The sequence below is a fragment of the Cheilinus undulatus genome, linkage group 2 (assembly GCF_018320785.1).
Source record: "Cheilinus undulatus linkage group 2, ASM1832078v1, whole genome shotgun sequence".
Lineage (NCBI taxonomy): Eukaryota > Metazoa > Chordata > Actinopteri > Labriformes > Labridae > Cheilinus > Cheilinus undulatus.
The window spans coordinates 42,648,287-42,674,899 of record NC_054866.1 but is presented as its reverse complement, the minus strand read 5'-3'; the positions used below and the strand labels follow the sequence as shown (position 1 = coordinate 42,674,899).

The window sequence follows — 26,613 nt, the reverse complement described above, 5'->3', positions numbered from 1 at the left end:
GTGGAACATTCTTCCAAGCCGGGAGGGCAAACCAAACATGGGGGCGGTGCTTATTCCCTGCATGAGTCATGAGGGGAAATTCTGGGAACAGCTTGTTTTAGCACACATTTTCTGAAAGGTGGAGAAAGAGGGTGGGGGTAATGGATTTTTCTGATTCTTGGAGGGACTGTGGAAAGGCCAGGGCCACATATTTTTATTAGAAAAGCCTGAAAAAGTGATTTTTACATCAAAGTAAATTTTAAAGTAAATACTTTTTACTTTTACATGAGTAGATTTATAGACCAGTACTTCTACTTTAAATTGGGTAATTTTACACGGAATAACTGTACTTTGACTTGAGTATAATTGTCATGTACAGGTTTTTCTACCTCTGATTCCTTCCATATCAAGAGGTTCAAAATGTAAAACAAAGAATCATGTATTTAAAGCCATAAATCCAAACCGGGACTCCATCTGTACACTTATTTTCTTATTGTGATTTAATACTTAAATACAAAGTGCAACATAGACAGTTTAAACATTAGTGTCCCATCACTGATCACAATAATTTAACCAGCTAAGCTACAGGTGCAGTTCTTGAGGAGGACACATTAATAAATAAATTAAACACACAAGAAATGTAAACACAAATAATGCACAATATTATAAAGACATGCTTTCATAGAAACTCATCCATAACTGCTGAAATACTGAGTAGGATCTTTACAAGAGGAGTCCAAACCAAAGACAGCACATGAAAAATCCTTCTCTGACGCTGGATTTAAGCTGTAAACAAAAGCTCTTTTTCTAGAGACAAACATTCAGTAAATGAGCACAAAATCATGTCCACAGGACACAGAGACAATCAGTGCAATCAGAGAACCTGATGGAGAGAAAATCATTTCCTCCTCCTAAAGTCCACAGAGTCAACGTGACCAACTTATCCTGACAGTAAACGCAAATCACCTTCAACCGAACTCATGTCTACGCTGCTAATGTGTCTAATGGAGCTGATAATAAATATCTTATTACTGTAATGGAGCAATACACTCAGTAATCACAATACTGGGTACAATGTTCAAACGCTCATTAACGCAAATATCTAACCTGCCAATCACATGGCAGCAACCATCTAGGCATGTAGACATGGTCAAAAAGATCTGCTGAAATTCAAACTAAGCCTCAGAATCAGGGAGAAAAGTGATTTAAGTAACTGAGGGTTGTCGGAGTCAGACGGGATGGTGAGAGTTTTTCACAAACTGATAATTTGCTGGGATTTTGTACTGAAAAGAGGATCAAAATCTCTGCAAAGCTTGTTATTCTCGGCTCATACTTGCACTTATCCTGTAAAAAAAAAAATTATTATGTTTGCTTTCACTACAGTTTAACAGATATTACATGAACAATGGAGGAGAAAACACCCACAGCTTTAACTGGACTGGCAGTCTGCTTGTATTACCTTCCAATTTCTAGGCAGACTTTAATTTTTGGAATCATGTTCATTGTCACTCCCTGCTTGAAAATCCTCACCTTGATACCCAATTTGAGCTTCAGCACATCACCTTGACCATGTCCCCATGCCTTAATGAGCTGGTTGCTGCCTTGTTGATAAGATATTTACTAAAGAGCAGTTGAACAGGTGTACCTAATGTAGTGGTCAGTGAGTGTATCTGACGACTGCACTCTTCCCTTTAAAATGACTGAACATATTCTGTACATCCACATGATTTATAACTAAGGATATCATTTTAAACAGACAGTAGAGCAGAGGTTATGTAAACATGAAAAAAGCATAAAATTAAAAAAAATAAAGTACAATAAAAAAAGCTATGGCAGTTGCTTCTCCTCAACACCTGAGATTATTCTCCACAATGAGAAATGAGGTAAGAGTTTCAGAGATTTTCAGGATTTTTGTTCTTATTTGGACAAGATTGATTTAGATTTTTTAATTTAAAGTAAATTCTGCCTGTGAGGTCAGCTGGAGCTGCAGAAAGAATGGCTGATCTGTTTCCATCACATTAGCCGTTCAAGTTTTAGTGGTGAGACTGAAAACCAGACTGGGCACATGTCCGTTAATCCAGAACTTCATGATTATTGGTGTATTTTATTTATTTTTGACCTGGATGCTTTTTTGAGGAACAATTAATGTCAGTTAAATTCAGTTTCCTTTATCACCATTTTGAAAGCATGAGGATAGCGCCTCCTGTATTTCAGAGAGCTTTGAATAAGCAGCTAAAATGCCACAGGCAATTTGTGAAATACTGCTAAATCTAAACAAAGATACACACATCCAGAGCCCCCTTTGAGTGGATAAAAACTTTATGATATTTGTAAGTTTGAAGCAATATTGAAATCTATATGGATTAGGGCTGTCAGCATTAATGCATTATGTATTATAGTGCTTTTTTATCGCATCAGTCTCATGCTTTATTGTCCCGTTCTTTGATTGAGCCAAAGTAATGTCTCCCTGCAGCCACAGTGAAGTACAATTAATGTCTCATTTCACTTAAAATGATAATTGTGTAGTAATACTTCCTTAATTGCTTGTAGCTGATCTGAGGGATGCCTAGAATGCGGCGGCTATGCTAAATGGATCCTGAAATGGTCAGAATAAAAAGAATCCTTCTAGCAGTGTAAGGCTTGATAACTGAGCAGTTTTGAAATATTCGGGTCATCAGACTTTCAAAAGGTTTCAGCATTAATCCTAAAGTTAACTACATTAAATTTTGGGCCAAATTACTGGATTAACTGTTATCAAAGTTGAAGAATTAACGGAGGTTACACTATCATTATTGGTGCCCATCTTTGTTCAACACACAGAAAACAATCATTGATGGAGAAAACAGCCACAATCCAAGTCGCCTTCAGGGACGAAAAAGGTACATTTAAAAGAAAGAGACCAAACTGAAACAATACCTCAGATGCAGAGAAGTTTGATTTCAATACATTTAGAACTGCAATTTTTGCACCATTTATGGCTGATTCTGCAGCATGACGCTCCAGACATACAACAGCTACAGTACATGATAAACTGCTGTCTTATTTCCTCTTTGGTGCTTCCTACAAGTCCAGAACTTTCTCTATTTTAAGGGAATTTTTTTTTGTTCTTAATCTGACTGAAGATGAGGGGCGCCATCTAACATGAGTGTACAATACACTGATTAATTTCTTGTTCTTTAATAAATCCTGCTCTTCTGTTTTAAATTAGAGGAAACTACACCTAAGGTATTCCTTATATAATATTCATTAGAACTGGAAGACAGAACATGCTTTAAGGGAGCAATTCATGTACACTTTTAACAAATTATTATCCATACTATAGTTACACTTTGTTGGCAGTTGAAATGATTTATGAGTTTTGATGTTGAGATCTTTTACTTAAATTCAGCGGTCTAGGGTGAATATTTGAGGTTTAATGGATAGGTAGTCAGTCATACACTCAGGATCAATGGTAGATTTCAGCATTAAAAGGTCAAACTAACCCCAGAGAAGAGTCCACACGCAGAGTAACTAACCACAGGTAGATTTGTATTGCCTGTGCCTTGATAAAAGTTGCTGGTGGAAAGGAAATGGACAGCGAAGGCGCTTCTTGAGTTGGTTGTTGCACTTTTCACGTTTGGTTTGTCTCTTACATCCATCATCCTGAGCGCTGGATGAGAAGGTGGTGATGCTGATAGTGGTGAAAACATGAAAATGAGGCACAGTAACTCTGATTTTGCTCTCTAAAGTCTACAATGATGGGATTTTTTATCTGCTGCATCACAGCACGTTTGTTTGTGGGCGCACAGAGAGAATAGAAAAAATGGAGGGCAGAGAATTCCCTTTTTGATCATAGATACAATTCTTCATGTCAGAAGTTAAAGTTCCCAGGGTTATGCTTTGGAAATGCAGCACAAGAACAAGCAGCATTTCCTTAAAAACAATCTGATGTGTCCGTCCATCTTCTTAATGTAAAATCCATCCCTTGTCACTGAGAGGAACATTCAAAGAGTTTAAAAATGCCAGATAAAAGAAAGCGTTTGATACAAGAGCTTTCATTCAGAGTGTCATTGATGGTAAGAGTGTGGGCGGGCGGGGGAGCCTTGTACAGAAGGGGGTCGATGGATGGGGGAGGAGCTGGGGGACATACGAGGGCTAAGCTCGCCTGTCTGAAGACGCCACAGCAGTTCCTCGTTGGTGCGACTCAGACGCTTCTTCTCGTTGCTTTCCTTCTCCACATGAACCTGCAGGTTGGCGTTTTCCTCTGAAAGTTGCCTGAGAGGACAAGAATAAGGAAAAGTTAAAACCATAAATACAATCCGCAAGTTCTGCTGTTTATAGTTGGAGCTTTTTTTTTTTTTTTTTTTTTTTTTTTTTTAAATTTAATCTTGATTCAGACCACAACAGATGCAGTAGCTATAAAAAGCATTCACCCACTTGAATGTTTTACCCTTTTATTGATTAATCAAGCATGGTAAATATAACTGGGATTTGTTTGATTAAAAAATATATATAAAAAACTCCTTAATGTCAAAGTGAAAACAATTTTATACAAAGTAATATGAATTAAGCAAAATATGTAAGGTAAAATAAGTGCATAAATATCCAACCCCCTTTGAAGTGGCTGATCTAATTCAATAGAGGTCCAGCCAATTGGTGATAGTACTCTCACAATAAGTGAAATGAGGATCACCTGAGTCCAAAAAATGGATCTTAAGTGACTGTAATATAAAGACACCTCTGTCTGGGTCCAGTCACTGGTTAATCAGTATTCCTGGCTATTACTACACCATAAAGAGACAAAAGAACACAGCAATTAAGAAAAAATGTTATTGAAACAGAAGTCAGGGGATGAATACAACAAATATACCAGGGCACTGAACATCCCCCAGAGTTCAGTTAAAGCCACCACCACCAAGGAATAGCTGCATTAGGCATGTAGCTAACATTGCTAAAGCTAAGCTTCCAAAACATCCTCGTAAGCTACATATCTACGTAGAAAACTTAGTTTTAGCTACATTTGCTAAAGCTCATGTTGCTAAAGCTAACTTAGCTACACTGGCATATGTAGCAATGTTTATTCACTAGCTAGCATAGCTTAACGAGGCTAAAGTGAGCCAATGTTTGTGTAACTACTTCCAAAATGGGTCTATACATAATTTAATCCCGGATTAGTGCTATGACTTTTTCTGTTTTGTTTCTGAAATAATATTTAGTTTATAATGATTGCAATGTGGTTATTTCATAAACTGCCAGACTGAGAATAAAGTTGAAAAAAAAAAAAATCTAAAACAGGAAATTTGTTTTACCATCAAATTACGGCACTTCCTTTTTGAGATCTACGGTGTCTCAGATGAACAATTTGTGAGAGTGTCTGTCAGAAATGCAAGATCTGCAGCCAGACTCCTCTCCTATCCCAACTTTTTTGGGAATATGTTGTTGGCATCACATTCTGATTGTTTGTTTTCTTAAAAATACAACAAAGTTTATCAGTTTGAACTTTAAATATATTGCCTGTGTGCTATATTCAGTTACATACAGGTTCAATAGGATTTACAAATCAGCCTCTTCTGTTTTATTTTGTTTTTCCGCAAAATCCAAACATTGCTGGAATTGAGTTTTGTTATATTATCAGTGTACTTTGCTTTGAGCCTTAAATCTTCACTAGAATGAATATGAACTTATCTGACCTGGACACAGCGAGGTTCTTGTCTATTCTTTCCTTCAGGTCCTCATTCTGCTGCTGCAACACCTGCAGTCTCTCCTCCAGGTACACATTCTTTTCAGCCTGCTCAAAAACACAGGAGAAAGGTGCACAACATTAAATTCTTCAAATAAAATGTAGACATATTTTGTTAAATACATGTGGGTATACAGGAGAAATGTTCTCCATCATAACAAGTCTCTGTAGCTCATTTTTGTCATTTAATGCTGCATAAATCTTGGCTGTTTTGATAATATGATACTGTTGTGTTGTTTGATATATTTAAGACATCCAGGAGCCAAAACCAGCTCCTGTTTTCTTTGCTCATAAAAAAGCAGAAATTTGAAGCCTACTATTTTCTCTAGCTCTGTGATCTTTAGCTCCTGTTGATGAATTTGTTGATTCTTCATCTCCAGAACTTCTTTCAGACTCTTCAAATCCTCCTCAATGTGTTTATATGGAGCCAGAGCATCCTGGAAACAGCAGATTACATTTATAAAAATCACTATCAGTCTTTTAAACCCAATAAAGATGCTTTTTATAGCTGTAACAGAGTACATGACACAGCAGTTACCACTATCTGTTCATCTGTACTCCTGCGCAGAGCTTCCTCAAATCGCTTTGCTCGATCTCTGAGGCTTCGGTTCTGAAACGTCAGCGTGTCCACCTGATCCTGGTGAACACAGGGATATAAACATGAATTAATCTCATATACATAAATAAACAAGCTGATCTTTAAGGACCTGCGTTTACCTGCAGTGACAGTCTGATTTTTTCAAACTCTTCTTCCAGAGACTTTGTCTGCTGTTCGTGAGCCATCTTCAGATCTAGCAGAACAATAACATTTTATTATCTCTCTACAGCAGCAGCAGAGACGGTGGACGGTACAGCAGAGGTTTACTTACTCTTCACGGTCCTGGCGTGCTCCTCCTGCAGCGTAGCCAGAGTGTCATTGTGAGTCGTCTCCATCTCCATCAGGGAAGCCTCATGGTTCTCAGTTATCTCCTCAATCTGAGGAAAAGATTTCAACAATAAGCAGTCAGAAGAATAACCTGGCACAAACTGTTTAATACACATATATGAAAGCATATGTGTCGATGCATGCACACACCACATTTGCGCTATTCTACCTAGACAGATATCAGCATATGATTGCAGATTTTGTATACAAAGGAACGAATTTTTGAGCCTTTTTTTGCAGTTTTATGCTCAAGCCTATTATTCAAACATATTGACAACTGATGTAGCTGTGTGCAAATAAACAGCCCATGTGGAAAGAGAAGGATGCAAAATGACTGACATGCAATCCTGGAACCTGTTGGCTGTCAACAGATGAAAGAAGAGTGTTTGTTGAAATGGTTGAACAGGTTTCTGCACATTTGTGCAGACAGCGCTCCTGTCCTGTGTGTCATATCACACACACCTGCTCCTGTTGCTTGAATCGTATCTCCTCCAGCTCTCCTCGGTGCTGGGCCTGCAGGCTCTCGGCCTCGGCCATGTGCTCAGCTTTCAGCCGCTCCTCCAGCGCTCCCAGCTCCTTCTGCTGCTTCGCCCGCAGTCCCTGCAGCTCCGCCTCGAAACGACGCTCCTGTTCCTCCTTCTCCTGCTGCAGTTTCTCCCAGTTTGCAACACTGAAAGCTACGACACAACACAGAGATGCAGTTTGTGGCACTGCAATCAGATTTAGGTCATAACTAATTTTAGAAAAAAAAAATTCTGTCTCTTTAGCCATTATTATTGTTTGAATATATGGGTATTTTCATTTAAATAAAAAGCACTAACATGTTCATGAATATTGTTAATCTCCTAGGCACCTTGTTTTTTTTTCTACATATTGTTGCTCATATGTTGTAAAGCATACATACAAAGTGTGATACTGTGTTCACCAAGCACAGTAGATTCTCAGGGCTCTCCTGTCCCCCCAGTTTCTCATGTACTGTATAATACATGATGTACAGTAAGCAGTGAATGTCTCACTACTTTCTCTGCTCCCTGTGGTGCCATATCTGTCACGCTGTATCCCACTTACCCACTTCATCCCTGATTCTGGCGAGCTCCAGGGACAGTTCCCTCTCCTTCACAAAGGCACTCTCGCTCTGAAATGGAAACACAGACGACAGTGGACACCTCTGAACTCTCCAAAGATATCTACAACACCCACAGTATCAATGACTTTTAAGGAAAGAATTTTTGAAGTTTGAGCAAATATCAGAGAGGGAGAGACAGAATTCTAAATCACATCCCCACATTATTAAGAGGAGTTTTTATTAGAGATAGACCAATATGGTTTTTTTAGGGCCGATACTGATGCCGATTATTAGTTGTGAAGGAGGCCGATAGCCGATATTTGGAGCTGATATTAGTTTGCAGTAAAAATACAATGCATGAAAATATTGGCATCAAAATTTTGAATAATACAAACTCCAACACCTAACTTCATCAAAACTAGGCTGCTACTTTACTATCAATTAATGTTACTATAGCTGAAAAAATAGTACAACAGCAATAGAAGAGACTATTCATTCCTGAACACCATGCAGTTCATGTAGGCTTTATGATGTAGTTACATTATGTCTTAAGTCTTGAATAGCAATATTGTGCTCCTCTCTACAAGAAACTATCAAAGACAGCTTCAGGACACACTTCACCTAACAATATGTCATTTTCTGCTGCTTGGGCTCTTTCAATCAACACAGAAAAATGTAAAGTAAAACAGCTTGGTAGTTAAACAGCCATTATTGCCCTCTCACACAAACACACTTCTTACTGTAATCACTGATTATTTCCCAATCAATATTATCAGCAACCTTGTTTCAAGTGATTAAACCATTAGAAACACTAAATAGCCTACATCATCTTCACTTTAATAATCAGTGTTTATCATAGAAACAGACAGGGAGTGGTGATGCACCAGAGTGATGGACGCCAACCACCATAAAACCGAAGAAGAAGAAGGAACAGACCAGACAGCTGCCTGGCTGCCGCTAACAGTACCGTTAGTAGTCGTGAGTTGTAGGGTTTCTCATGTGGCTTCCACACAAACACACACTATTCTCTACCATAGCAGACATTCTCCCCAATGCTACAGTCTGCTGAGCGTCTAGAGCCAGAGGAGGAGACAGAGGACCGGTGGGCTAACGTTATGCTAAAAGCTAATCAGCCTTCACCTGAACGTGCTTTCCTGCAATAAAACTGGACTGAACTGAGTTCATTAGGTTTTTACTCTCTCTCTCACACACACACACACACACACACACACATACTTCTACTATCACGGGCTATTTCCATATTGATATTAAAAGCAACCTTGTTTCCAGTGATTAACGGACACGTCTGGAGGGACTGCAAGCAAGCAGAGCTGCCGCTTATGTTTCTATAACGTTACTGGGCTCACAGTAACGTTACTAGTAGTTGTGAGTTGTAGAGGACCGGGATGTTTATTACAATTTCAGTAGTGTCTGCTGCCTTAACTTACCCTCGAAACATATAACTGCTCTCTGGAGCATCTCCTCTCGGCAAAACTACTTCTCATCTAATCTCCGACGCATGTTCACAGCTTTCACTGCTGATTGGCTGTTACCCGTGCCCTGGCTCTGCGTGTAACCAATCAGATGGTGCTGTGGGTGGGACAATGCTGCAGCACAGACTGTGCTGGAGAGAGAGCAGTGACCCCAGACAGAGAGGCACGGCTGCATCAGAACCAAAATAACCCAGTTTTAAATTGATCTCTTATTGGCCGTTGGATTAAAAAAAAAAAAAAAAAAGGCCGACACCGATATGCGTCAAAATGCTGAATATCGACGCCGATAATCGGCCCGGCCGATGATCGGTCCATCCCTAGTAATTATGCTAATACACACTGATTTGAGAGTGTTTGGGGTTTACAATGCTCAAGTTATCCAGCCTGATAAAAAAAATCACTACACTGTTTAAGTTCAGATTTTCTTACTACATTTCACCATCCATCCATCCATTCATCCATCATCTTCACCACTTGTCCCATTTAGAGTCATGAGGAAGCTGAAACAATCCTAGCTTTCATTGGGCGAGAGGCAGAGTGCACCCTGGATGAGTCAGAGTTGATATACTGAGACAAACATTAACACTGCTAACATTTACACCCATCAATACTTTGCAGACACAAAGTAATCTAACAAGCAAATAGATGGAGAAAACCCACAACGAGGGTTCCTACATACATTTAAAAATAAATATTTAGACTTTTCAGACCTGAACCCAAGAAAAATGAATGTAATAACTTTTTGTGCAATAAAAGGTAAAAAATAAAGGCATAAAAGATTCTCAGAACACCATCCATGGCTTCATCCATATCCATCCATCACACCATCCATCTATTCATCCATCTATATACATCCATCCACATATATTCATCACTATCATCCACCCAACTATTAATCTACATCCACACATCCATCCATACACCCATATCCATCCATCTATCAAGCTATCCTGCCAGCCATCCATCCATCCATCCATCCATCCATCCATCCATCAAAAAGCAGAATAATGCTTTTTTCTGGGAAAACCTGTTCAAATAAGGGTTCCTTCTTCATAGCATAAAACTTGTTACACCCTCATTCAGATTGATGCTTCTATGGATTAATTGCTTTTGAACTAAGTTAATGTATTCAATACACATTGTCATAAATGTATCTATCCATATGGGCATTTCTAGCCATGCACTCCCAGATACGTCAAAGCATGTTGCTTGACTAACACAGGGAGCATCTTTAGAGCAGAGCCACCTTTGCCATTAAAACTGTTTATCGATTTAGCAATAAAATTGTTAAATATACATATATATACATAAATATACAGAGAGAGTTCCTAAATGAATGTAGATAATTGCCAATACTGATGTTTCATCACTTCTTGCAGCATAAGACTCCTACTACATGACCATGAAAAAAGATAAAACAGATCAGCTTGTCCAAAAAAATGACGCCTTCTGCTAAGTAAAATATCTCTTGATTCAGCAGTTTGGTTTTCTAGGAGGCAGCATTAAATTGATTGGACAAAACAGATAAACATTGGTTGCTGATATCTGTTCATATCAGTGTATTTGCAGAAGCCAATGTTTGTCTACAGGGAAAATATCTGCCAATATAGATGTTAAACCTACAAATGTGTCAAACTGTATCTATCACAGCTAGTATAACATTGAAAAAAGCTTGTCTGCATTCAGTCATAATCTGACACTAGCTTAATTTTTAGTCATCTAACAGCTAAAAATGATCACGAATTAACCAATCAGACATTGTGATTAAGAATAATTACAAGCTATTTTCTTGTTTGTTCTTCAGGATGCACAGACATGAGAGTGGCAGAGACCATGAATAAATGATAAACATGACAATTAAACCTCTATGTAATATCATGGCACAATTCACTGGAGTAAAGGTCATCAGACACAGATATCTGCAGTCGACTGCAGTTAGTGAGTTGCATTTCATGATATTACATGTGCAGTGAGGTTCTATCAGATCGCTATCAAACATGAGAAGAGGCAGCAGCAAAAGTGCTTGTATCATTTTTTTTCTTTTACAGACACAAATTATCACACATGCATCATTTCACTGACTTTTAGCTTGCTTTTTATTCAAATACTGCAAGGAAAAAAGAAACACTGTTCAATAACCCCTCATCTCATTTCCACCTCTATATGTAAACTATCTAATCTACCTGGTGTAAATCTGCAACTGTGACACCATTACACCTTCGTCTTGCTTGGTCATGTTTATTCAACATCATTGCACTCCCTACAGCTGTTCTATTAATGCACACAGATTTGTACACATTAGTTAAAATGTTGAATTAGGGCTTGCACATATTCAAATTAAGGCTGAGTGATCTCTCTTTTCCTTTTACACAATAAACATGATTTTCAATTTTGATCGATTTTCGAAAAGTGTTTTGTTTAATTTCATTAATAGCATGAAACAAAAGTAAAATGAATTCTCCATTAAAGGTTTAAGTGCAAGATGTAAACTTCACTTTAAACTGCATTGGGTATTTTCAGGAGAATATTTAGTATTGGGAGTAGCATGAGGAATTGAATTGTGGGTTTTTTGTATTATACTGTATACCAATATAAAGAAATAATTAGGGTTGTAAAATGGTTAAAATGTTTAATTGCAATTAATCTCAGGATTTCTACTGTAACCTGTGATTAAAATCCTTTGATCAGGTCTAATTCAGGCTCTGAATCCTGTACATTGAGAGCAAAGCTAACCAGAGTCATATTCCTTGTGTATGTAAGCATACTTAGCCAAAAAAAAAAAAAAAAAAAAGATTCTGGTTCTGAAATCCACACCACTTTCACTGCAGCACTCCAATCTGACATTACGTCTCTACTTCACCAAGGATCACAACAGCGGAGGGTCTGACATTGAGCTTTATGGATGCCTGTAAGAGTCAACAACTGCATTTGCATGCTCAAAACGCTCAAATCAAAGTCATTTTACTCCGCATCTGCACAGATCCTCTCTGGTATCCACCAGGGACTCTCATGACTATTGATCACAACAATCAACACACAGAGAGACATCTCTGCAGACTGTAGCTGTGGGATAAATCAGCACTCAGGAGAAACAAAGAAAGAGAGTAGGAGGTGAAATATGTATGAGATAGAGTAAGTCTGGGCAGAAATGATGTCACCTTCTAAAAAGGTCTGCACACATAAAGTCATGGGGGAGAAGCTGCTGTGACCTCATGAGTGATGGACTGCTTTTTTTCATCCCTCACTTTTCAGCCCCTCCTCTGCTCCGGCCCATCATTTCCTCTGTCCTGCCCTGACGCCCCACCGCTTAGATCTCCAGGGAGTTCTGTGACATGCATGCTAATTTATTTGAGGGGATTCAGCCTCACCAAGGCAACATGATGCCTATTTAAAACTGCAACTGATTGGTTCCATTATTGATTATACCTTTGTTTATTTGTGTGGGTCTTTGATTGGTGGCAACATTAGAGAACAGTGAAGCAACACATTTTCCTCTAAAAGATGCTTCTTCTCATTGCTTTTCTTTTCCATCCTTGCTAGTTTTATTATAGCAAGGTTTCTTAATCTGTAAGAGACACTGTTATGAGTACATTAACCTTTCCTGCACCATGAAATCAATCCAGCTTAAGTAGGACTGTAAGAAAACATCAACAATGTGCAGCTGCTTTCTTATTCGGACCTTTTGTGCTGCAGAGATTGGCTCCAACAAATCTAAAGATGCTTGCATGATTTTTATACACTAACTAGTGATTTGATTTCCGGAAGATAAGAAATCCTGAAGAAGATTTCTCCTGCACGATCCGTGCCATGAAACTACCCAGAAACATAGCAGCGTCCGTACAGCAGAGCACATTCTGTCCAAAAACACAGATACCTGAAGACAGTAGTAGCATGTTATGTAATGTTCTGAAAATTCTGGAAGAAAAGAAAGAAGGACAGTGCGACACACAGCTCCCTTTGACTCAGCAATAATCATGCAGTTTTTCCCCCTCTCCAGCAGCTCCGTCTCCAGGAAACAAGTGAATAAAATGCCGCTAAAGACATCACTGAGAGCACACATGCGCACAAACACAACCACATACAGGAACCCTCAGTGCTGAAGCAAACCTGCTGCCTGCAGAAGATGCTGCCTTTACCGTTTGGTCCAGACAGTGAGGAGGAGAGAAATGGAGCCGACAGCAGCAATGGCCCATACCGGGCGAGCAGACCGCAGCATCCCTGAGCCGACCAGTGACGGATGAGAGAGCCAGAAAGATACAGAGAGAGAGAGACAGAGGGAGGGGAGGGGAGGAGAGATGGGAAGCTTACCTCGTTTCCTGGTTTGCGACCGGCATTTCTCCTTCTGGAACAAAGACTGGCAGCCCCAGCCCAGCTCTGCCTGCCCTCCCCTCAGAGCCCCGCCAGCTCGCTCATATCACATTCACACGCATGCAGCACGCACACATGTGCAGTCTTATGCATCTTTCAGACAAAAAACGTGGAGGAGGAGATGATGGGGGAGGGAGATGATCAATAAGTGGCCAATTATCTTCTCTGTTACCCAGCTCGGAGGAAAATAGCTCCATGCAGAGATTTCAATACATGTCTGAAGCAATGATAGCTTTGGATGCTAACTAAGGCACTTTTATCTTTAAATCACAGTTTACACCCAGTGATGTTTATGCAAAAGTACATCAGTCTTTTCTTCTTTTCTTTAGAGGTATATTCAACAAACAGGGCTAATGATTTCACTGCTTGTAAACCCAAAATAGAGACATCCAACTGAATAAAGCAGCAACAGATTACAATAGAAGGAGGGGGCTCGTGACAGGAAGATCCAAGCTTTGCTCCACCCATCAGAGCAACCCAAAACACAACATCACAGCCAGCTGCAGGACTTAAACATGGTGTATTTGAATTAAAATGAGCAGAAAATGACATGTAGAAAGGTTTTTTTAATCAAGTCCATCCATAGTTTTCATCTAAAAGTTCACCTATGTGGCAATTAAGATAAAAAATATGATAAAAATCCTGTTTTGGACCATTTTATGGGATTCCTGGCTCTGCTTTTAGTCACATTGGAGTCATATATATTTCAAATTCCTCCTCCTGCCTGACCTTTAGTGAGTATTCTGCCGGTATATGACGATCTGTCTCACTAAAAGCACAGTGAGGTCCAGGCAGGCAGCTCTAATCCCATTTATCTCCTCCCACCTTACAGCAGAGCCGTGGGTGGGGCTGGGAATGGATGAAATGAGGCAGATGATCAGGAAAGGGCGAGAAACTAGCACCTCATTCAGGTTTGACAAGCACAAACCTCAGTTCCAAATGCATGCTAACTGTATAAGGATTACCTTATGAACAAGCAACATATACATGAGAGGCATCAACTAGCCATTTGAAATAAAATTAGTTAAAATCCCACTGAGTCAAACATGCAGCAATCGTTAGACAGACCCAGCTTTAAATGCCACACAGCTCCATCAAAAACATTTTCATACAGCTCCAAAAGGAGAGACATTCAGAAATCCTCAGAATTCCCCACAGAGAGTTTTACAGACACATCCTGCAGCTTCACAGCAATTCCCAACACATTCAGAAAGTCACAACAATCTGATTTAAAGCAAGAGAGCGGCTTTGTGAACAAAGTAAACCTGACAACAAAAGGCCAATGCTGCAGGTGTCCTTTACGCGCACAGACAAACTTCACTTTGTAGTCACACTCAGAAGTCTATCACAGTTTCCTCTTTGTAGTTTTAATACAAGTTCTCTGTTCATTATTCTGGAAGATAGCCAAAAAAGACTGTTCAGTCAGGAACACTCATCATCCATTTAACCATTTTACTGCAAGAAAATGCAAAATGGATATACAGTTTTACTTGGTGGAGAAGGCTTGGCTTTAAAAATGCTCCCCGGTTAGTCAAGCAGTATGTTTCGACTGTCCAGGGAGTGCATGGCTAGAAACCCCCATATGGATAGCTACAGTTATGACAATGTGTGAAAAATACAAGAAAATTATTTCAGAAGCAATTAATTCATAGCAGCATGAATCTGAATGAAGGTGCAACAAGCTTAAGGCTATAAAGGAGGAGGCTGGGGTGGAGGAGGTGAAGCTTCACCACTAGCAGCAGCATGGTGCGTCAGCATTAACGCAAGCAGGGTCAACTGAGAAGTACATATTAAATGGGCCACTGTGTTTAGAGAAAGAGCTGTGATTGGCTGTGGGATATTATTGGGATCAGCTGGCCGTCAGCTGGGCATATAACTTCCATGTCCTGCATGAACTCACACTCAGCTTCAATACACTTCAGTGCAGGCTTTTGGTTTGCTACTTTCTTTATAGCATCCTGTGTTACAATGTTTAATCTTAATTTAACACAAGCTTTCATACAAAACACATCTAAATACAACACAAGCAAGGATCTACAGAGAAGGGAGCAACATCAGTAAGTGTAACAAAGTGCTTCATGTCTGATTGGACACGGCTGCTGCTATACAGTGCTACAGGCAATACACAGGGTGTATACATGTTTTTTGTTGTTTTTTCTCTTTTGTTTTTTGGCACTAGTGAAATAATTCACATAACTTGATGCTGATCCTGCATGTTTAAGCTCATTACCTGAAAGTATAAAAAATAACATTTTTAATAAAGTTTTCTTTTTTAAAAATATACTTCAATAAATAATTAGTTTGTCACAGTTCAGCATAAAACAAGCAGCACAGATTAGTGACTACAATTTGGTAATCATACTGATACAACTGTAGTTTAAATGTGTCATAGTGGCTGTGAAATTTCTTTTTTGCTGAACATCTGAATTATAAATGCAAAATAAGATGAAATTATTGCAGCCTTTCAAAAACTTCTGTGGTCCAGTTTCAGACCTCAAAATCTTCAGGGACTCACCAAAAACCTTGTGCAACCATAATGTTACACTTAAATACATGCCTCCATGTTTTTATCTCATGAACAGATAATTTTGATGCAAACACCTGGCCTTTAGAGACATTAACAAAACTTAAAAATGTTTGTGGCATCACAATTAATCAGCCACTGCCAAGTCACTTCAATTTTCTTTTCTAACATTCACCCCTGAAAAGTACTTTATGCCCTAGCAAACACCTTCCTAGTAGCATTAATGTCTCCAAAGACAATTGTGTTGGTGTTAAGCCAGTTAATCCAGTACCAGTGAAACGGTGACACCCATTCCGTACATCAGACAAAATAAATGATTAAAAAAAGATGAGGCGTTAAAACTTCTGGCTGTGTTTTTTTTTTTACTTTTGAGACTTTAAATTGTGATATGTAATCAAGTACTCGCTGATCATGTAAACATTATTCAAAATCATTATTAATGTCATTATTTGATTAATGCCAATCCCAGCCGTGAGAAGAGGGATACACTTAGTCACCAGTCATTCATAGAATGATACGTAGAAACAGACAACCAGTCCCCTCATGATCACTCCTATAGGTAATTTTACCTTACAAGCATGCCTTTGGATAATGAAAGGAAGCCAGAATGCCTTGCGAAGACCCACACATGCACAGGGAGAACATGTAAATGCTGTACCCATCCAAAATCAGAGCTATTTTAAACAGAGATTAAACAGGGACTTAATACAAGCTGCATTCCTGCCTTGCAGCTTAAGCAAAATGATAATGACTGACTTTATTGACTGAGCACTGACTTCATACTTTGATATTTAAAAGTGTGTATCTTAAAAGTGTATCTTACCTTGTGGCAGAAGTGCTGTGTGGTGATGCTGAACACATCCATGCACAGGGATGCCTTCTTTAACTGGGCCTGTAGACTCTGCAGCTGCAGCTCCTGCTGCTCACAGCGTTCACGCAGCTGCTGGATCAGAGCACGGTCCAACTCCTGGTTCCTTTCAGAACGAACATCTCCACAAATTGTCCGTGAACGAACTGCAGATACAAAGAACAGGAAAATAAGCTATTTAGACCTATCCATTTCAGTCTAGTTAATTTATTTATTTTTTTATCTGACCAGTTTTTATCAAATCTTTGGATTAAAATCTGGACACTTTAAATGATCATATCCTTAAAGCAGAAACCTTTACCCCCTGAATTCTCTGATAAACTGAGTGTTTTCCTAAAAAATATTGTTACAAAATGATACACAATTAAAAATCAGAAGAAGAATAAACGCAAACATTATCAATGCAAGACAAATGTGGCTGCATTAGAAAAAGCACGCAGTAGAAACAGAACCTGTATTATATATAATGTGCAATAAATGTTTTTTTTTATTTAAAAAAAACTATCAGCTGGTTTCAGGCTCTTATTTTGATTTCATGTTACTAAAATTGAACATAGTAATAACACAAGTAGCATAACAACTCTACTATTGGTCATTATTTTTGAGGTAACTCAAACAGTCAGTATTTAAATAACATGACAGCTTTTCAATGTTAACTGTTATTAGTCCCTTAATAAATAAAGCTAAAAAGTCCTGATTGGTCAGATACTCTGTGGTACAAGTATAAAAGTCTTTCTCACTCGCTATCACTTAACTCCTCACTGTCTCTCTCTCCTCTTAAATTGTTCACTGTGTAGATCTGTGTGTTCAGTGTTTGTATCGTCTGTACTGTCAGCCTTGCTGTTATTCTGTCTGTCTGCTCTGGGAGAAAAGGACAAACTGCTGACTTGTTCTGGTAATCTGACCCTGCAGGATTTCTTCCAAAGGAGCCATCCTAGCATTACAGCTACTGTAGCTTGTTGCTATGGCAACAGCAGGCTGCCATAGGTCTCGTAATGACGTGGGGAGAGGGAGAGGAGGATGGAGCGACTGAAAAATTTAAAGCTAGAGTGAAAGCTAAAGATGGTGCTCTAGTGATGGCTGTTTTCAGCCTGCTGTTGTTGTTAAGAAAAGAAACAAGCAATATCAGATTTATACTGTGATTATACACAAAAACAAACAGGCTGAAATGTGACATGTTAGACTCACCAGGGGAGTGAGGCTTCGGAGAAACAACTGCAAATCTTCTAGGAGACGACTTTAGTAGCAGCTCAGCTTCAATGTCCTTCGGTGTTTCTTTCCTTGAGACTGAAAAGGAAAAAAGCAACATAAATATGTTTTAAAAAAGACAAAAATACAGGCAATTAACTCCAAAAGGGAGAGTGTGGTGTGTGTTTTTATTTAACAGGATATCTAACTTAAAAAAAAGAGTTTCCTCATTAAATATTCAAGATGGTGTTTCCTCCATTGCTAGTGCCAGTTTTCTATTGAGTCTTTTATTTAGGACATATTTTTTGCATACAAGGAATCTGACTTGGTGTTTTGGCACAGGGACAAATAAAAGAAGATTTAAATGATCGAGAGGCTTGGAACTTCCATCAGTTATTTTAGAAAAATACAGTGGTAAAATAAAAATGTAAAATAGCATGTAAACATCCCAAAAGTATCCCGGTGCAACAGAGGAGCTCTACAGATGTGCAAATGTTGTGGTGAAAAGGTTACAGTGCAATTTTTCTTAAGGTTTGTTGTTTGTAAAGCTCCTTGTGCTACATTATTTTTGTATCAAGAGTTAACACAAAAAAAGCTTCACTGATGATTTATAGCATATGTTTTAAATTAATGAATTCAGGTGTTTGAATCAGACCCGTTGCCACAGCTGTATAAAATCAATCATGTAGTGACAAATCACGCCTCTCTGTTTGGCAGTCAGATGGGCGAGTCTGACTGCATTGTGCCAACTGTGAAGTTTGGTGGAGGTGGGATAATGGTGCGGAGCTGTTTTTCAGGGTTTAGACTAGGCCCCTTATCTTCTGTGAAGGCCAATCTGAATGCTTCAACACACCAAGACATTCTGGACAATGCTATGCTTTATGGCAACAGTCTGGGGAAGGCCCTTTTCTATTCCAACATGACAGGGCCCCAGTGAACAAAGCAAGGACTATAAAGACATGGTTTGATGAGTTCAGTGTGGAAGAGCTTGACCTCTGCCCTGACCTCAATCCTATCAAGCACCTTTAGGATGAACTGAAATGGAGATGGCTGTCATGCCCATAAACTTATCTTCCATTTTGCAGGGTATAGCTATAACGTCAATACTGATGGTATCATTATGTAAAGGATTTGCGTATTGCTACTATTGCAATGAATTTTAGTTTGAGTTCGTGTTTTTAGAACATGATATAACAATGTAAGGCTCACTTAAACATGCAGATAACACATCAAAGTACTCGGCCCCCCAAATAAGACATAAATCCACACTGTGTTAAATTAGAATCAGCACTTCTGCTACAATAGTTTAGAAGCATTTTTATTGACCCTTCATTTAACCTAGTGGTCCCTTAAGATTTGCATCCCTTTTCAAGTGAAACCTAAATTGACTGATAACATGGCTTTAGAGGGATTTGTACAAATATAAGGTACTCTGCAATCTATTCCAGAATCGGGGGGAAAAATGTAAACAATTTTACCCTGTTCGAGGCAAACCCTCGGAGAGCCTTTCCTGCCAGTCATTGCTCTAGACTTTCTGAAATAAAATTTTAGTTGGGGCTTTACTTGTCATAAAGATTTTTATGCTGGCTTTGTAAGCAAGTCAACCTATTTTTGAGGTTAAGATAAATTGTTTTAATTTTGCTTTAATACGACATATCATCATTCTCACTTTCAGTTGAAAAATAATTCTTAGAAAGTTTTTTTTAGAAAAACATCAAAATAAGTAACATTTGATTATCCAAAGGACAGTCCTCTTGAGGACCTCTGGTCTCATCAGCAAAGTCCAAGCCCCTGAACAAACCCAACACGTCTTGATACCAACACTGTACAATCCCTATCAAATACTGAAACAGTGATTGGTGGATTACTGTATTAAATAATAAAGTATGATTTGTGGCAGAAGAACAGATATGGCAGCAACAGTGAGCATTTATTTCTTATTTCTATAAGTAAAATCTGGCCCAGAGACATGATAAAATATTTAGATGTAGAGTTTGAGTAATGAGGCTCTTCTCAGAGCTGATAAGCAAGTTCTGTTGGATATTTAGGTTTCAGATTTGGTTAAGTCCTGTTGTTCTCTGGGTCTGTTTATTGAAAAAAAGATGCTTTAATGTTTTGGTCATAGGCTGTAGCAAGAAAATTTAATACTACTTGATAACTATTTATGTCATCTGTGAAAAAATTACAAATGACAGAAAAACGTAGTTAACCTGAATTCCTTTCTTTGTCTTTTGTCTTCTGTTTGCATTTTTATGCATTTGTGTGTTTTTTAGCTCTGTAAAAAAGTGCCTCTTTTCAGTCTCAGGGGTTTGCAAATAACTAAAACAGCCCCTGACAGCGGCCACTAGCTGGAGCTGCAGCTTCACTTGTTCCTGCAGGTTCTGTCTCATAAATCTCAGGCTGCTTCAGCTCTCGTGTTGATTCACTCTGTGGCCACTGGATGGCGTTCATACTCCACATTCACTGCAGAGGAGCCCACAATGGATGAAAAGTGCATAAACTTACAACAAAGACACTGCATCAGCAGAGGAGCACATACATGGTACAGTATTACTGCCATGATGAAATGTTAGGCAACAGTTAAGATTTTTTTTCAAATGAGCTGTTTCTGCAAATAAGCACATTTTTTCTTGTATTTGAATACAGCCTACATTTCATACTATGATTTAAAAAATAAATTCTCCTGTTTCTAGTTTTGAGAAGGTTTACAGTCAGGTTAATTTGGACTGAACAGTTTGATGACTTGTCAGGACAGATTTTTAACCCTCTGCTGTCACTTTAATTTGTAAATTTAAAGCCATAAAGAACAAAAATGTCCAGTGCCAAAAACATTCTTAAGATATACATGTGTCGCTAACTTCAGTTTCTTTGGGGTTAAATCTTTACCAACTTAAGTCCTCATCAGAATTAAAGAAAGTTAAAACATTTTCAGGATTTTAAAATCTAAATGCCAGTTGGACATTTCTGTCCTTAGAAGTTTAATGTTCAGTAAATTTCAGATCAGATGCAAAAACAAACCAAGTTTTGTTTTGTTGATCTTTGACATATCCATGACTCTGATTCTAAAAATCCCCCTGCCTCCTATTTTTATTATATCAATGATAACCTGTTGTGTTTTCTTTTCACCCCCCACCCCCCAAAAAAGGAAAAAAAGACATCTTGTAACCATACTGATGTTCAAAAGGCTAAAATCCTGAAAATAATTTAATATTTTTAGTTCTGCTCAGGACTGAAGTTGATTGAAAGATTCAACCCAAAGAGGTGGTAAATAATATTATATGCAACATTTTTAAGGATTTTTTGGTGAATTTGACATTTTTGTCCTACATGGCCTTAGCCTCCTCAGACCCCACATGCTCATATTACATTACATTTTGGCTTTCCAACAACATGGTGATAATTTTGCTGTAATAATTTTTGAGATAATTGTACTGAATGTCTATCGAAGTTTAAGTAACAAAACTTGCTTAAAAAGTTGTTGCTCTTTGGGTATTTCAGGTATTTCAATTTGGGGGAGAATTCCACGTAATATTTCAAGAATTTTCATGTAAATTTTGGGGAATTTGTTAGCATATTATTTTAGGATTTTCATGGTATTTGGGGGAATGAAATTGTTGATTTTGGGGAATTTGCCTCAGAAACTTTAGGGAGAAATAACTTGAAAAATCTCAAGAATTTACATAGAAATTTTAAGGGGAATCTTTTATCGACATATCTAGGCTTTATGATAGAATTTCACTGTAATATTTGGAGAAATTTTGGGGTCCTTTTAAGTAAAAATCCTTAAAAATATATTTAATATTTTCAAGGCAAATTCTTTGAAATTTTAAGGAATTTGTGTGGATTTTGGAGGGGAAATCCAATAAATTCCAGTTCAAACTTAACTTATCAGATCTGACTGATTCCAGATAAGTGGGAAAATCAAAAAATAAATTCTGAACAAAAGCTCAGGTCGCAGGAGGTTAAATGGCAATACATTTGTACACGGTGTTTTATGAAAAAAATATATATATAAAATAACCAGAATTTCATAATTTAGGAAAACAGTTTAAACAAAAAAGCCATGCCATTTGCAGAAACACAACCAAAAGGACTGCAGAATAAAAAGTAAAAAAAATGCACTTGCATCTGTAAACTAGCCTTCTATGTCCCTGATTTCCTGCTTCATTAACAGAAAAAGTCGCTTCTGTGAATTGGAAGCTAAATGTGAACTTGAATTAATAACTGAAAAGTTATCATGCTAATCATCAGAAACAGAGTAGCAGTAGTTGACTTTGGGCTGCAGTTAATAAAGGCCCAGACCTGTTTGAGCACTGACACTGGATTATATTTCCATGTGTAGTAAAATCCAAAAAGCCCTCCTCTGACTGCATGTGCTCACTCATCTCCTTTCACACAAGGTCGTTTGATTACATTAGAGAGTGACCTTGAAGTGGTATGTGATTGTCTCTCTAGAGACAGCTCAACATACATGTTACATGTGTGCACTAATGGCAGAGTGTTTCAGGGACGTACTGAGTGGGGAGCCGCGCTGTGGCGGCAGACTGCGGCGCTGCAGGCTGGGGGCGTTTGGAGGCTGACAGCGGCTCTGAGAGGAGGAGGCATCAGTCAAGGGCGCTGTGGCTCTGTGGAGGGGAGTATCATCACTGCCACTGCTGGGGTCTGAGGAGAGGATGGGATAAAACACAGAACCATTATCAGTGATTGAGCAAAACATTTTCAAAGGTTACACTTCAAGGGGTGAGTAGTTTTTAGTTGAACTGTACTTAAATCCAATTTACAAGGGTTTAACTAATGTCAGCCTGACACGCAGAGAGATTTGACAATAAAAATGACAGATGCAACAAAAACTGAAAGACATTTTTAAGCCTTTATTGGACAAGAAAGCATGTACAGTCACTTTATTCAAAGTCCTTTGTGACTTCTCCTGCACACTTCTTAACCTTGCAAAGCAGGCAACTGGCCAGATTCCACATCTGTCATTGGGCAGATCCATCTTGCAAAGCTTCAATCTGAAATGATTGTGCCAAGTCTAAAAACAGACCTGACCAATCAGTGTCATTTAAAAAGAATGAGGCAGTAGCTGTGGGCAAGGTTTAGTTGTACTGGAAGCTGATAGCAATGGCTGCTGGCAGTGTAGCATTTAGCTCAGATGAAGTTGTAATATAGAGCCAGTTTTATCAGAACTGCACCACATTCTTTATTAATCTTTATTGCATGGATATTTTCACATCCATCTGGGCAACAGTCCATAGTCTGTGTTTGGGAAGGGCAGAACCTTTCAAAAAATGATCGCATTTATTTCCAGGCCAATCAGAAAGACAAGACATATAATGCGCAGCCCTGGGAAGTAAAATACACAACACAACTTGTTTCTATCATTTTTACTACCAGTGGAGCCAGTTGGTGAATCAAACCCATGCTGAAGTCAGTCAGGAGAAGTGCAAAATCATCTCTTCCACCAAGAAGTTCTTTGCTCTCTTTTTGATAAACAAATTTGATCCAATTCTGATAAAAACTACCACTACAGCTAAATACAGGTTATTGCAGCCATTGTCATTAGCTTGCAGTACAACTGAACTATACCCGTAGCTACTGCTCACTCATGCTCAAGCTGGTCAGAAGAAAGGCAAAAATATCTCTTCTGCCAATAAAAAGCTTTCATTGTGATTTCTTCTTTTAAAAGGAAATGTCAAGTTCTGATAAAAAAACTGCAGCTTTAGCTACATCTGAGCTAGTTGCTTTACCAGCAGTCACTGTTAACAGACTTGTAGTACAACTAAACTCCACCTGTAGCCTTTGCTTTCTTTTCCTTTAATTATGCTGAATGTTAGTTATTTCTTAAACCAGTCACACATGTTTCAGATTGCAGCTTTGCAGGATGGATCTGACTGATGACAGACATGAAATCTGACAAATCCATCTATTTTGCAAGGTTAGTCGTCCTGTCTGTTTTTGTAAATGTTTTCAATGACTGTCAGTGATCTATAAGGAACCTGAGGTGTCCCATTTCAAATGAGAACATTTCACCAGTGCAGCTTTGCAACTCTGTTTCAAAGGTGCACTTGAAATTAAAGAGTAGGGGTAAAAGTCAGGAATGGGCCTGAGCTTTACTTGCAGTCAGTGCATTTGTTGTACAGCAGGCCAATTCAATGAGTGGCCCAGGGGCCACACGTGGCCCAGAAGCAACCCCCAAGAGGCCCAGCCTGGGGGTCATGCCAGAGATGGAGAGGGCAACCTGTTTTGTAAGTTTTTCAAAGTTTTTTTTAGTAAATTTCCACAGTATTTCAGACCATGAATGCAACAGTCTGTGTAGCCTTGCAACAGTCTACCTAAAATGCATTGCATTGCCAAACATGTCTGGCCCAGCTACATTTCTTGATTTTAAAATGTGGTCCTGTTGAATTTGTAATCGAATAGCCCTGTTGTAGAGTATTAAAGTCTCTGCTTTAACACTAACTCTGACGTCTTGTGTGCTTCCATGTTAACCCTGAAGCATTGCTGTGAATAAACATAATGGAATATACTGGGCCTGCAAGATAATAAGTGCTCACCTTGACTTGGTATACTTTGTCTTGAAAATGCATTTCTACATTAAGATCAGTTTTATGATCAAAGCTTTATGGTGGTTCATTAAAATATAAGGGATACATCACACCATGAGGAACTGTAGTGTCTAGCTTTGATAAGTCGATGTGGTTTTTCTTTTATATCTTTAGGACCAAGCATCAGTAGGTCACTATTTTCCTCTGAGAGTTGCTCTCTCTAAACTGTAGATATTCAGAACTCAGCAAACATCTCAATTATTCATTACAGCTGTTATAATGCAGCTGGCTTTCTGAAAGGCTTTGATTCTTAGACAAACTGAGGCTGTAGCAAGGCATAATCCTATAAAACAACATCTCAAAGAATAAAGAGCAGAGAGATGTTCATTGTTTATACATCCTAACCTACATCAATGTTTGGTTTATGAGGATAATCTCTAAAGATTCAATCACCCCATAGATATTACTGCTTTTCAGCCCACACTGTCAGACAAAGTGAAGGATTGCAAACCAGAGAGCTCCAATTACTTATCATGAAATATTCAGCTCCTCAATCAATAACACTGCTGACACATGCAGCACCTTTGGGAGACTCAGCACTCTGAAAGAGGAAGGTGGGCAGGTTTGTAACCTTGGATAAAAATATCATTATTCGGATCTAAGAATGACTAAGTCAGAGGACAGTAGAATGTGTGAAAAATCAGATAAAACAACAACCTACTGCAGCCTGGTGCACAACAGTACAATAGACAGTAACACAAAATCTGACTGCAAAGAGAGCACTGACAGTATCCAATGCTGGAAAGCCCAAGGCTGCTTTGAAACCTCCGTCGGGATCAGAGACTCTCCTCACTGCGACAGAGACTCAATCCACCTGGGAGAGTCAGCAGAAGCTTTCTTTCCAAAGGCGTCTCTAAATGAGGCTGAGCCAAGTAGCTGATTGGCCGAACGGGAAGGCTGGAGGCTGACTCACTCTGCTTAACACTTGTTTCTCTCCTGCATGTGCAGAGCAAATCCCTCCCCTGCTGTAAGCTTCCTGTGATCAGAGCTACAGTAGCAAAAAGCATGGGCTCTGTTTTGTGGGTCGCTCAGGCAATAAACGTGACAGCACACAGGTTAGGAGGTTAAAATTCATGTATTCTTTAAGATCTTTTTGAGGCTTTTATATCTTTAGTCAAATTGGACAGTGGATAGAGCCTGAGCATGTGGGATATAAGTTTGGAATGACATGTAGTAAAGGCACCACAGACCAGATTAGAACCTGGGCGGCCTGCTTAGAGGACAGCCTCTGCACATGCAGTTTCCAATCAAAGCACAAGACTACCCAGACAAATAGGCTTTGATTATTTATGAAACCAGAATTTTAAACTTAGATACCACTTTAGTAAAGGCAAACACTATTGAGACCTGTTTGGGTACTATTGTTATGTAAATAGAAGCCTCAGGCAGCCAATACTGAGAATATTTTTGCTCTCAGTTATCATAAAATTGCAAAGCAAACTCCCACACACTGCCTTTATGGCAAACATATGTCAGAAATGCTGCCATTTTCTGATAGATTCACTTATCTCTAATGCTCCTTTTTTATGAAATAGTTATAGTTTTTTAAAGTGTTGTAACTTTTAGATACTAAAGGTATTCAAAATAAAGGAGACTGTGCGTTTTAAAAACGTGATTGTTCTAACATATCTCAGGGTCAATTTTGGAGAGAGATCAAAACCTTGCAGGACCCAGTTCTGCATTTTTCAAAACCTGAAAATCAGTAACATTTAAGCTTAAAGCTACTGCTTCTGAGTCTCATGGGCTCATTTTATAATATTACTGGTGCAAAATCATACACAAGTGGGGACATAAGTACAAAGCATATCAGCATTGTGCATCAAATTGAAAAAAAAAAAATGCTGCACCTTCAACTGCTTTAAAAAATGTCTCTGGTTG

The 26,613-nt window shown here is 38.6% G+C and overlaps 1 protein-coding gene across 2 annotated transcripts in view; it reads right to left on the bottom strand.

The window, feature by feature from the left end:
* Window positions 1-212: 212 nt before the first annotated feature.
* The window catches only part of mtus2b (microtubule associated tumor suppressor candidate 2b), a 47,990-nt gene continuing 21,589 nt past the window's right edge, over window positions 213-26,613 (bottom strand). The window contains exons 5-15 of one of the 2 annotated variants that reach the window (XM_041811114.1): window positions 22,646-22,792; window positions 18,131-18,229; window positions 16,898-17,088; window positions 7,692-7,758; window positions 7,086-7,300; window positions 6,568-6,673; window positions 6,416-6,489; window positions 6,237-6,335; window positions 6,016-6,135; window positions 5,649-5,749; window positions 213-4,233 (exon numbers count right to left, since the gene is read on the bottom strand). In XM_041811114.1, the coding sequence (XP_041667048.1) occupies window positions 4,026-4,233; window positions 5,649-5,749; window positions 6,016-6,135; window positions 6,237-6,335; window positions 6,416-6,489; window positions 6,568-6,673; window positions 7,086-7,300; window positions 7,692-7,758; window positions 16,898-17,088; window positions 18,131-18,229; window positions 22,646-22,792 (1,427 nt within the window). In that variant the 3' untranslated portion in view covers window positions 213-4,025. The remainder of the gene's footprint in view (window positions 4,234-5,648; window positions 5,750-6,015; window positions 6,136-6,236; window positions 6,336-6,415; window positions 6,490-6,567; window positions 6,674-7,085; window positions 7,301-7,691; window positions 7,759-16,897; window positions 17,089-18,130; window positions 18,230-22,645; window positions 22,793-26,613) is intronic. The other variant, XM_041811121.1, reaches the window with a different exon arrangement.